Genomic DNA, 12456 nt, shown 5'->3' with positions numbered 1-12456 from the left:
ATGACTTGGAGTGTGTTTAACGAATTCTAAGAATATACTATAACAGTGTACTTGAAAATAGAATTGAATTATAAAATTTTCCAAAAGACGATTAAAGTTTGGAAATATCAGATATTTTTTAACAAATTACGATTTGTTTTATGTAAATTCCTCAATAGTTTTTTAGATTAAAGTTTTCAGAATTATATTTAAATCTTTATAAAATAAAAACAAATGCGCCATTGTATTAACTTAAAGATAATTAAGACAATAGCACCAAGCATAAATTTTTAATATTTATTTTATTCAAAAATTAAGTGCAAATTAACGAAACCGAAAAAAAAAATTTAACGTATGATCTATTTCACACCATTTACAAAAATTGCAAAAAAAACTTATTTTCTTGTAATTTTTCTTTTTACTTCAGTATTTTACTTCTAAAAAAGTTAAATATGAAGAACGATAAAAACTATAAAAGCTTAAAAATTGCGGCTTGTTTATTTATTATCTTGTCCGTATCAGTTCGTATAATACTTTTTGGTTTTAGTACAACCGCTTGGTTATACATTCTTTATTAAGCCGATACTCATATCGATCGTGAAGAAGTTACCTTTGTGTAAAATATTTTTATTTTGGACTTTTTCTTATAAAAAAATGAATTTTTGAATTCAAAAAATTAATTCACTATACAGGATGTATTAACCTAAAATTTGGTACTTATTAGTCATTATACTTTCTGCAGAATCTGTTTTTTTTTTTCTACATTTTTTCCTTTTGTCAGTATTCGCAAAGATCGTAAGAAAACTGTTTTTGTGCAAACTTTTTTTTTAATTTTTTTCTTGAATGTAGCTTACTTTTCTTCACGAATCTTCATACCTTTTGGTATTTCTGTATTTAATTATTATTAATTATGATTTTGAAATGCTGTGTATATCGAAATAAAAAGTCAAACAATACAAATTTTAGTTATGTTTGAAAAAGAAGTATATTGTGTGCTATTTCAATAACTACCTTATTTCATACCTAGAACAAATAATGTTAAATAACTCTCGAATCATAGAGATAATGAAAAGAAACAAAAATTATCCGAAACAGTATTTTCAAATATATAAATCTACTAAAGCAATTTAATTAAATTAGTGTCCAATTAGAATTGTTCCCAAATTTTTCAAAATAATCTCATAAATTTTATTTGACACAATTTTACAATTTAGACAATTTGACGCAATCTATAAGTTCTTCTAAGTAATTCATCTTGATTTTTGTCCATTTGGAAGACATATCTTTTGCGAAATCTTGTACAATTATATTGTATCCTTCCTGCATAATTCCGAGTATGTCTAGGATTGATTTTGTGACTATCTACTGAATTGAGGTCTACTAGGTGGTTAATCAGGCGCATCATTATTCAGACAATGTGCTTTGATTGTTTAAAAAATATTGTTCAAGTAAATGTTGAAACATTCAGCATTCAAATGATTATCTACGATAGCTGATTTATTTCTGGCTATACGTCTGAATCCAGGCAATACCTTTAATGAACAACCAAAAACTTATCTCTCAGAAAATCTAATTGTGCCAGTAATATTTCCAGCCATTAAAAAAATTTTTATCACTGAGAGGCAAGTCTTCATTACAAGACATCACATCTTGAGTGAATTAATTTAAAAATTTGGCGAATTAATTTATTGATAATGGGAGAACTAATTTAAACTTTTTATTCAAATGAAAAGACATTGCTTTTTTCAAAGGAACAAAAATTTTAACACAAAATTTCTGAATTTTTAAAAATTTTGTAAGGTATACAAATTTTTGTATCATTTAAAAGAATATAATTTTACATGATAAGGCACAAAATTAGAGCAAAATCGGTTTAATAGTTCCTGAGAAATTGAATTTCAAAAAAATCTGATATTTGAAATTTGATTTCTCAGGAACTATTCAACCGATTTTGCTGAAATTTTGTATTTTGCTATGTAAAATTATGTTCTTTAAAATGATGCAAAACTTCTATGCCTGACAATCTGAAAAATTTTTGATCATTATTAAAAGAAAATTATGAAAAATAGTAAATATTTTCTAAAAGTTATTTTTGCTTAATATTGTCCTTGGATAGACAAATTTTAGAATTATGAGCAAAATTTTTCAATTCGCTTAAAAAGTTCTCGGGATATAGTGAAATACGCAAAAAGTAAAATTAGTACAGTACAGGGTCCAAACTTTGGAGTGTTCTGGCCAAACTGTTAGGACCACATTTTCCAGATATCCCCTCTATTTTGGGGGTCAAAAAACCGAATTCGTGGGGAAAAAAGGTTTGTTTATATTCAGATAAAGTATGTTTTTGTATCTGATTTCGTAACTTAAAATATCGTCTGCACTAATTTATTTGCATATTTGAGGTCACACTCTTAAGCCATTAAGATTAAGTCCTAGAATGTGAAGACCCAGTCATTAATATAAATTTTTTCAAGATGGTCCGTTTTTTTCCTGTTTTTTTTAGCACAGTTCTTTTCTTTCTTTTTTTACGTGGACTTGATTTTATTGATTTCAAGTATCACAATGTTCCTAGCAAAAAATTTTTAAAGATAGGCTACTTTCTGTAAAGAAATAATATAGAATGCTGCAAATATTCGGTGCAACAATTGGCCTACTCACAAAAACAATTATTACTAAATTTCTAACAAAAATAAGTAGGCGGAAGTTGGCATCAGATTTGCCGGAAAAATCAACGAATTGTGAAAATGTTAGAAGAAGAACGCACAGTCCCTGAACATCCTGTTGCTCAATTCTTTTTAAGAAAATATTCATCTAAAATTTTTAATAGTTTTTCAAATTCACAAAGAACAGCTTTGAACTTTTTTTTATAAAAAAAAAAGTTCAAAATACTGTCTTTTTTAGCTTTTACTTTTTTCAAATTTAATTATTACATTTATATACTATTTAGTTTAGCTCTTTTTTCTTTTTGCTTTTCGTTAAATAATAATAATTTTAAAGTTTCTTAAATATTAACAAATTAAAAATTATATCAATGTATTTTTTCATAATATCCAAAAGAAATGTTTTAAAAGCGCCAAGCCTTTGCCTCATGTATATGCAAATTCCTTGCCTTCAGCATAACCGTGAGAGAGTTTCGTGGTTTTTCTCTCAATGCAAGACAAATGCAAGTTAGTTCCATCAAAAAGTCCTGGATGAAGGCAAACTTCTCCCAATGCTTGGTCCAGGAGTTCCCATGGGTTCAAAATTACAAGGCTACGGAGTTGAACATTAGTAGTCGTAAACCCAAACAATTGGGTCGGCTGTTCAACGACGGTTATAAAATTAAATATACTATACCTATTACCATACTTATTAAAAAAGCCCATATCGGACAATTATTTTTGTGAATTGAAAGTATATTTTATTAATGATTGATTTTTTAATGTCTGCTTACGTAAACAATACTTATTTATGTGGTTATTGGTAATAAATTTTACAATATAACCGATGGTACTGAAAAATTGCGAACAAAGTATAAATATTGATTGATATCCCTATTGATAAATATCCCTACTTAAATCTATCCTATTATTATAAGTCGAAATAAGAAATTTACTATCAAGTTACATTTAAAACAATGATAGTAAATAATAACGATAGTAAAAAAAAATTCACGTTTATATTCGAGTACTCAGTATTATTCGATTCATTATAAACGATTAATAAATCCTTAAAATCGTTTATTAACGTTGCAACATAAAAAGGAGTTATTGATGTTTAAAATATAAAAATGCATTATAAAAAGCATATCATAAAAATACATTTTTAAAACATTTCATAAATACGTGTTCATTAAAACAATCCCTCCTATTTTTATATCTAAATGCACATTCATTTATATTTTCATTTTCATTACTAAACAAAAGAAGTTATATCTTTTGTAAATTAAGTTAAAACTGGAACTTGAATGCTATGCGATTTGCAGAAATATAGGTTAAGAAAAAAAATTCATTGTACTTTCTTTTGTCAACACGGTTGACAAGGAAGAAATTAAACTTCCGTTTGAACACTTTTACGGAAGAGAATTTTTTACAGAACAAAAAATCATATCTTAAACATTAGCTGTCGTAAACACAAAAAATTGGGTCTGCTGTTCAGCGACCGTTATAAAATAAAATATTTCGTTCATGTTTACCGTTTTCGCTTGTTAAAATATGCAGTAAAACAAAATGCTATTCACTATTATTAATTTTTTTCTTTATTAAATAAAATTATTTCAAAATATAAAAGGGTGAGATTTATAACTCTTATTGTTCTTCTGAAATTGCTAAGGGTACAATATTTTCCCTTCGTTTTTTTTTTCTATTTACACAATTTTTAAAAAAAGTGCATTATATAAGTATTTTGTAACTCATTTCTATAAAAAAAAAGATTAAAAACTGCAGATTTTTATTTATTTTCAGAGGTATGATTTTAAATTTATTTTACTTCATAAATATTTATTATTATTATTAATCGGGAAAACCACCAAAAATATTTTTGCTGACACTTGGTAATCGGCAAGGTGATACTCTGGTTGTGTTTTTTTGTTTTCAGAGAGTGATTTTTAGTATTTTTGTGGTAACTTAGAAAGTGTTTTGAGTATTGTTTTGTACTTGGTGCCAAATTGCTCAGAATAAAACAGATCATAACATATATTTCTTTTTTAATTTTGTTAGGAAGGACAATCTAGACCGCTTAATTACAGCGTGATGTTCAACTTATTTAGATATTTCTACGGCAACCAGCACAGTTTCAAAGTAAGATCAAACTACAATAATATTGCAAATCTAGTGAAAATAAGCATTTTGTTGCGAGTATTTATAAGGCGGACTTTTGTTTTTAAATAGTCTCGTAATAAAAGTTTTATTAAATCAATTTACTATCACAAAATAGTTCCTAAAAAAAATTTTAAAGATTATTCTAGAATTTCCTTCTACCAAGAAAAGTACTTCTTATTGACAATTAATACTTAAAAATTTTAAAAGTATTTTCCATTATTCGATGTCTTCGGCTATTATTTCGATAAGCACTGTAGATAATCTAATGCCTGATATCAGTCAAAACCTGTTCAATGGCAATTGAAATGGTTTTCATTTTCAAATGGCTTTCGAAATAGAAAATTTGATTTTTGTTTAAATATGTTTGATCTGTTGACAATTCATGTAAGACAGTGGTCGAAACTAGCGAAGTGTGATTCGTTGCAGTTAAAAAAAGAAGTTATATACTAAGCAATGTGATTCAAAAAACATTCGTATGTAGCTAGTCATTCCAACTACTTTTAACGTTAGTTTATTAAAGAAACAAGGTTCAAATGCTACTAATTTTTTTATAATCTGATTGATGCAAATTTTTAATGCAAATGGTGCAAGTACATAAACAAGTGCAACGGAAATATCTCCAGGGTACTTTGCGCAATTACTTTTTTTGATAACCCAATAAGCAATTAACAAAATCACAAATATTTTATTTATTTTTGACATTTCTTCAGATGTATATTCACTGTCAAGCAAAAGATAAAAACTTGTAAGTTGAAAAAAAAGTTTGTTAAAAGTACATTGACTCATTTAATATTCTAAACTATATTTTACAAATTTTTAATTCAATTGGAAACATCTAATTTTTCTCTTATTTTTTATTTATTAATGCCTTATATCAAGTCAAGTACGAGCTTATAAAATGAAAATTGTGAGAAAGATAATAATTTTTTCTACAACAACAGATAAACAATTATAATTTAAGGAAAATAATTGCAAAAAACCACTTAAAATTGCATTAGTTTTAGAACAAGTAGAAATTTTAAATAAAAACATTTCTCGTTAAGTTTGTAATTCAAAATAATCTCATCGGAACATCCAATTTCAACTCTGTATTTCTCACTACAAGTTTAACAATTAATGATCTGAATTAGCAATTAATAATAAAATCTGTTTTCTTAATTCCATCTTACTCCTTGCACTATAGTCTACACACCTTCGCAATTTCAGGTTTCTAAGTCTTATAAATATTGAGCAACAATGCATAATAATAATAATACGTTTTTTAAAGAAAATATTTATTGCAAATCAAAAAGCATACAATGAATGCGCAACAATTAAGTTCAAATACATGTTAAAGTTCAAATACATGTTTAAGTTCAAATACACGTTTAAGTTCAAATACATGTTTTTGAAGGCTAAAAAAGACTGTTATTCGTTAGGATGATGTTTCAAGACCTACTCTGCTGCACATGTTTAGAAACAGATGCATCAGGTTTACCAGGTTTGCATTCATTGGTGAATCTATATTTACTCTAGCAGATACAATTCTAAAAAATAGAAGTAAAAAAGTAATTATAAACATCTATATGACATAGAATACTAAAGAGCATATAATCACAAAACCTACTTTAGCCTTGAGAAAAAAAAGTTAAAAGTTGGACTGAAATTTAAGTTTAAAAACAAGCGATTCATACAATACAAACTGTTCTATATTTTTGTTTCAATTGTAATTATTAATTTACGCATGTAGTACAATACTTTAGGGCTACATTTTAGTTTGAAATAATTAACTGGGAGAAAGATGACTTTTACGAACGTAGGTCATCCTCCAGAAATACGTTGTTCGCTTATTCAATCTATTTTTTTACACTCTGGCATACTACTATTTTCATCTACTTTGCATACTAGCATACTTCTATTTTTATCTTTTTTTTTTACTTTAAAAACTTTTTTCTTTGGTTTTAATACATTTTACGAATCTATAATAGAATACGGGCTTAAAATTGTTGTGTCTCCATTAAGATTTATAATTGTGGATACAAAGAAAACCTATGAATTATTTGCTTAAAATGAAATTTTCAAGTCACATTTAAATGAATATAAGTATAATTTTAGTTTATATAATTCGGATGAAATTTTCATCTATAAAGGTTTCCCACATTGCAAAAACACTATAATCAAAACTACCAGAATATAGTAAAATTCATCGTGTTTCTGGCTCTATGGGAAACCCACAAAAGTTGGGTACTTTTTACCGAAAGTCTTTGATAATGATTTTGATAAAATAAAAAATGAAAGGATTTTAAAATGATTGATAAAGTTTGGAAAATGGGGTAAAATTTGGAAAAATTTATGATACCTTAGAGCATAAGAAGAAAAGCGTGCATCTTTATATGCAAAGTGCTCATTTCTATATCAATTCCGTTATTTTATGACCGTCGGAAATTTTTCACCTAGTTTTTTCACCAACTGAAATTGAGTCAGTCTTCTTTACTTTGTTTAAAAATGTATATTTCAGTTCACATAATTAAACAAATTTTACAATTTTTCGGATAAATTTTACAATAATTTAGATAAAGTCAAAGATATAAAGTTAAGATCAAATAAAGAAAAAACTTAATTTGATAACCCAAGAAAAACACTTACAAATATTTTAAGTTGGTTTATACATAGTATGTAAAAACAATTTTCTTGACAAACTTACTTATTAGCCATTGAATGGGGCTGGAGCCCCATGTGGAGGTTTACAATGACAATCACATTTTTTGCATTTCTAAACAAAAAGATAAATAAGGATAATATTAATATTTTAATAAATTGTTATAATATAAAGAAAAGTTGGCGAACGTCTACATTTATAGCAACTTTTAGCTTGCCTCTGCTAACCTAAAAGCATCTAAAATATTATTTTTTTTTTTATTTCCAATGAGCTGCACAATCGGTCTTGTCGATGAGCAGACCTAGTGCGTTCTCCAGAGGTGGTATCCACTCTTTCAGGACCACCACAATGGGTAAGATACCGTTGGTCATGTTAATTTGGACGTCCAGTTTCTGCCACACTAGATGGCAGCACCGAGACTCTACTTGGATGCTAAAGTGCAGAAGGAATTTAATTTTGCCGGAAATGCCAAGAGCCAATAATGCACTCCAGGGATCTTTTACATACCGCATAATCATACGACATGGCCACTGAGGATTTTCTGCATCCCGAAAATCCGGTGTCTGGGCCGGGGATCGAACCCCCAGACTTGGGCTCAGAAGGCCGACAACAAACCAACTGCGCCACCCAGCCACGCATCTAAAATATTAAAAAGATATTTAAGAACTTCAACAGGGGATAGAGCGTTCGTCTTCCATTGAGGTAAACCGGGTTCGAAACCCAGCCAGGGCTAGTCGATACGAATTCTACATCTGGCTTGCATCAACCACTGTGCTGACTAGTATTGACTAGTATTAAGTGATCAATGAACTACGAAATCAGACAAAAAAAAACACTTTCTTTGAATAAACATAATTTTTTTTATATATTTGGATTCTTGACCTCTTGAATTCCAAGGTAGCCTCAATCTGGAAGATATTGACCCAATAGTTTCAAAGACAAACACTATCCCAAAATCTATCAAAACCCAATCATTAGTGCATAAGTTATTCCGAAAAGTTTTTTTTCCTTAGGCACACAGACTAAACCTTGAAATCATCCATGAGATTTTTTAGGTTCTGTCACTATTGCACTGGCAATGGTTTTCAGTAATCGGAAAGGCTAATTCTATCCCAAATATCGATATAACGTGAATGATATGATTAAAATTAAGCAATATTTTATTACTTACACATGATCGTTTCTTAGGACATTTTTTGCATTTTTTGCACTTCTTTTTGGACCGGCAGGGCTTAGGACGATAAGGAGGACGGGGAGGAGGAGGAACGTCGACCGGAAATATTGTTCTTCGCTCTCTGTTATTTTTCAGTGCAGAATTTCGTTCTTGATCCTCTAGCGGTATTATATTATCGCATTTTGGCTGGCAATTATTACATGATTGTGGTGATGGTACATGACCTGGTGCACAAGTAGGACATGGAGGACATGAATTGCATGGTGCACAAGTAGGACATGAATTGCATGGTGGACAAGAAGGACACGGCGAACATTTTGTTTCTCCAAAAGCCGAACTGACACCTGAGAAAGACAAATTTTATGCTCTTAAAAAACTCGACTGATAGAATTTAAAATAATAGGAACAATCTAATTTGATACAACAAGATAATTTGATATTTTTTTTAATTTTTCTCTTTTAATTTGGCAGTATCCACACATAAAAAGCATTTGCAAATAGTTTAACAGTATAAAAACTATTTTAAACATTTTTAAACAGTATTGGAAAACAGTGTAATTATAAGTATGATGCATAAGTTAGTGAAATAGGGGTGTCTGACAATGAGAAGTAATTTAACGATTTTTTTTACCATTTTTTAACTTTCACAAACTGAATAATCTTCTAATATTCTTTGATTTTTAAGCACTTTAAGTAATTAATTTAATTTTAATTTAGCACCTTAAATAATTGATTGAGTAAGTGATTGATTAGAATATACGTTTTTATAAAAATATTTGGTCAAAAGGCGATATTTTTGAAAAACTTTTAAATTGTAGCAAGTAGCACAGTTCATTTTAAATATATTAGTTAAATAATTAAACAAGCGTATAAAGTTTAATGTAAACATTAAATAACCGTCTCTTATAATATTTTAACATCAAAAATTTACATTTTAGCCGATTCGGAATATATATTTATTTAGAATTTTCTGTTTAATTTTTATAATAAGAAACTAGAATAAAAATTTAATTAAAACAATAACTCAAATTTAAAACTTCATCTCAAATAACATGTTTATGCATAATACACCTCAAATTAAGACTATTATTAATTCTCACGTTTGAAAAACGTTTTTTATTATAGTTTATTTATTCGAAAGATTTACAGTCTATTAATGCATAATTTATTTCCGATAGCGTTCACATGTTTCTAACATTTTTCAATTGACTAGTCTTCTGTTCACTCCGCTCACCAAACCCCGTAGTTGCTTCTCCTCTATAACTTTTTTTCCTTAAAATTTGATTTAAAAAATTAATTTAGTTGAAAAAATATATAACTACTATATATAACTATAACTATTATTACTTTATGTAAACACATTTTGTTAATATATTTATCTTAATGAAAGTCATACCTGGACTTTCGAAACCATGGGCTGGAAAAAAGATTTTTTTAAACTCAGGGGTACAAAATGTGCTACACAATAAAGAGTAATGAATGAGAAGAAATTTTACTTCTTAACACAGAGAAATATATCAAGAGTTTCTACTCTATGCTAGAGCACATAAAAAGACTACGCTTTTTCTTTATCGATGTGCACCAAAATGGCAACAGTCTGGATCAAACGGTTTTAGTGCCAAGCTACGGCAAGAAGCTTAACTATCAGTTAAAGTGGTGAATTGAGGAGTTTATCGTTTACTTCTTTTATTTTTACTAGAATTTATAAAGTTCTTTATAATCGTTTAGCCATTTGTATCATTTTAGTTTTATTAAATACTAATATGTTTATTCGTTAAGGATATCGTTTGTAAATGACGACAAAAATACATTTTGCATTGCAAATTGTGATTTATTTTAAGTATTTCAATTTTTCATCATTTTTCTTTTTATATTTATTTTAATGTTAAATTTAATACCATTTAGCATGGAGGAAATACATAATTAATTCTTTTAAACAGTAGAATAAATACGAAAAAGCGTTATTAATGTAGACTACTTTTTCTTTTCTCTGTTTGTAGTAGAATTCATTATATAAAAAGACAGAAATGGAAAGAACAGTAAATAAAAATATGAAAAAAATACTTTTTACTTATTATGGAATCAAAATGTAGGATTTGGAATTCATTGGAAAAATACACGTTTCTTCATAAATGAAACTATTTCACAAAACTAGCATAAATTTATGCAGTCCAATCTTAATTCAATGCGATTGAAATTAAGCAAAAAAAATCAATTTTAAAACAATAATCACAAAAAATTATTATTCATTTATGTGACAAATATAACAGTATTCAAGTAAAAAGAAAAATATAACAAAGACACTGCATAATATACGGTAGAGTGTCAATTATTCACATGTACTAAATCAACAAACCATTTCCGTTAAGTGTAGCTATAGAGAGCTAGAAACTTCAGAAGCTATAGAATCTTTGAATTAGAAACAACTTTTATCTCTTCAGTGTTATTAAAAATTTCGATACAAATGTTGAGATTTATATCTGGCAACATGTTATCTTTCACCCTCTTTTTTTTTTTTATTATTATACTTATTCATTTTGCATCACTTTTGATATCAAGTCAGTACGAGCTTATAAAATGAAGATTACGAAAGAGCTCAATTTTTCTGTAAGTATAGTTAAATAATTATTATTTAAAACAAAAATATGAAGAAAAAAAATTGCGGAAAAAATCATTTAAAATTTCAAAGATTTTCAAACAAATTGTAATTTTGAAAAGAACTCTTTAAATTCAAAAACATTCTATGAAACTTTTACAGATTTTTTTATAAATCTTTTCCTTTTGTTTAGTGATTTTCTGTTTTTCCTTAAGAAAAACTAAGTAAAGCCATGCTTAAATTAAAAATTTGTGCTTTTTTTCAGTTTTTAAGATAAAAGTATCGTTTTGAAATCTTTAGCACTGTTATTGTTTACAGAAAAAAATAAATATGAATTTCAAAATACTAGCTTTGAATTCGTAATTTTTAAATTTATAAAACATTAACAGAAACGCAGAAAATATAAAATGCTTTTGATTTTAATTTTAAAAGAGTAATGCTAGTTTTTCATTAAAAAAATTAAGTTTTTGGCAAAACTTTTTAAAATTTGTTAATGTATATAATTTTGCACGGTTATGTTTAAAACCCTAAAACAAAGCTAACACATATTTAACTTAATTACCTTTATTTATGAAGCTCAAGCCAGAAGCGTAGAAAATGAGGGCAAAAAAAGTTATTCTAATGAACATTTCCTCAATATAAATTTTGACACTTTTTGTTACAATATTAAAAAAATGTCAGAACTGCAAAAAATTATACTTTATATAAAACAGTAATTATACTATATACAACAAGATTAAAATAATTATTGTAGCAAACTAAACAAAAAGATTTATCCGGATTTAAAATATTTCTATGAAAACTGAACGAAATTTCATAATTTCTAGTATTTTGTTTGTGTTATCATGAATTCTATTGTTTGTGTAATATGTATTTAAAAGATTCCTGGAATAATTTATTGTATTATTGTTCAAAACAGTGTTGCATCAAAATATTTAGCACAATAAAATTTAGGCTTGAAAAAAAATTTGCATTTTTTAATCTTATTTTGAATATTTTTAGATTGTTTTAAAATAATTTATTATGAAAGCGGCCATGTTTCGAACTCGTTTTTTGGACTCGATGATTATATTTGAAATCTGGATGAATATTAAATTAATATGTGTGCTCTGATAAGTGAAATCTCCTGAACATAACAAAGTGGCACAAAACTTTTGGTCAAAGAACTCAAAATCCACAGTTCAAAACTACATCCTACATTTTCGAAGGATGCAGCCTGAAACATGTTAAAATCAGCGTTTTTAAAGTTTTTAGATAATTTAAAGCATGAAAT

General features: G+C 27.3%; 1 protein-coding gene across 1 annotated transcript; it reads right to left on the bottom strand.

The window, feature by feature from the left end:
* Positions 1-6038: 6038 nt before the first annotated feature.
* LOC122269356 (uncharacterized) lies at positions 6039-11912 on the bottom strand. Its single transcript, XM_087166611.1, has 4 exons — positions 11746-11912; positions 8585-8931; positions 7459-7527; positions 6039-6301 (listed from the first exon to the last, which is right to left on the bottom strand). The coding sequence occupies exons 1-3, from the start codon at positions 11810-11812 to the stop codon at positions 7462-7464; spliced, it is 480 nt and encodes a 159-aa protein (XP_087022737.1). The 5' UTR covers positions 11813-11912; the 3' UTR covers positions 6039-6301; positions 7459-7461.
* Between the last annotated feature and the right edge of the window lie 544 nt (positions 11913-12456).

Source organism: Parasteatoda tepidariorum, chromosome 6, assembly GCF_982258835.1.
Source record: "Parasteatoda tepidariorum strain Cologne lab strain chromosome 6, Ptep-v5.0, whole genome shotgun sequence".
NCBI lineage: Eukaryota > Metazoa > Arthropoda > Arachnida > Araneae > Theridiidae > Parasteatoda > Parasteatoda tepidariorum.
Note: the sequence above shows the minus strand (reverse complement) of the source record. Positions and strands in the feature narration are given on the sequence as shown.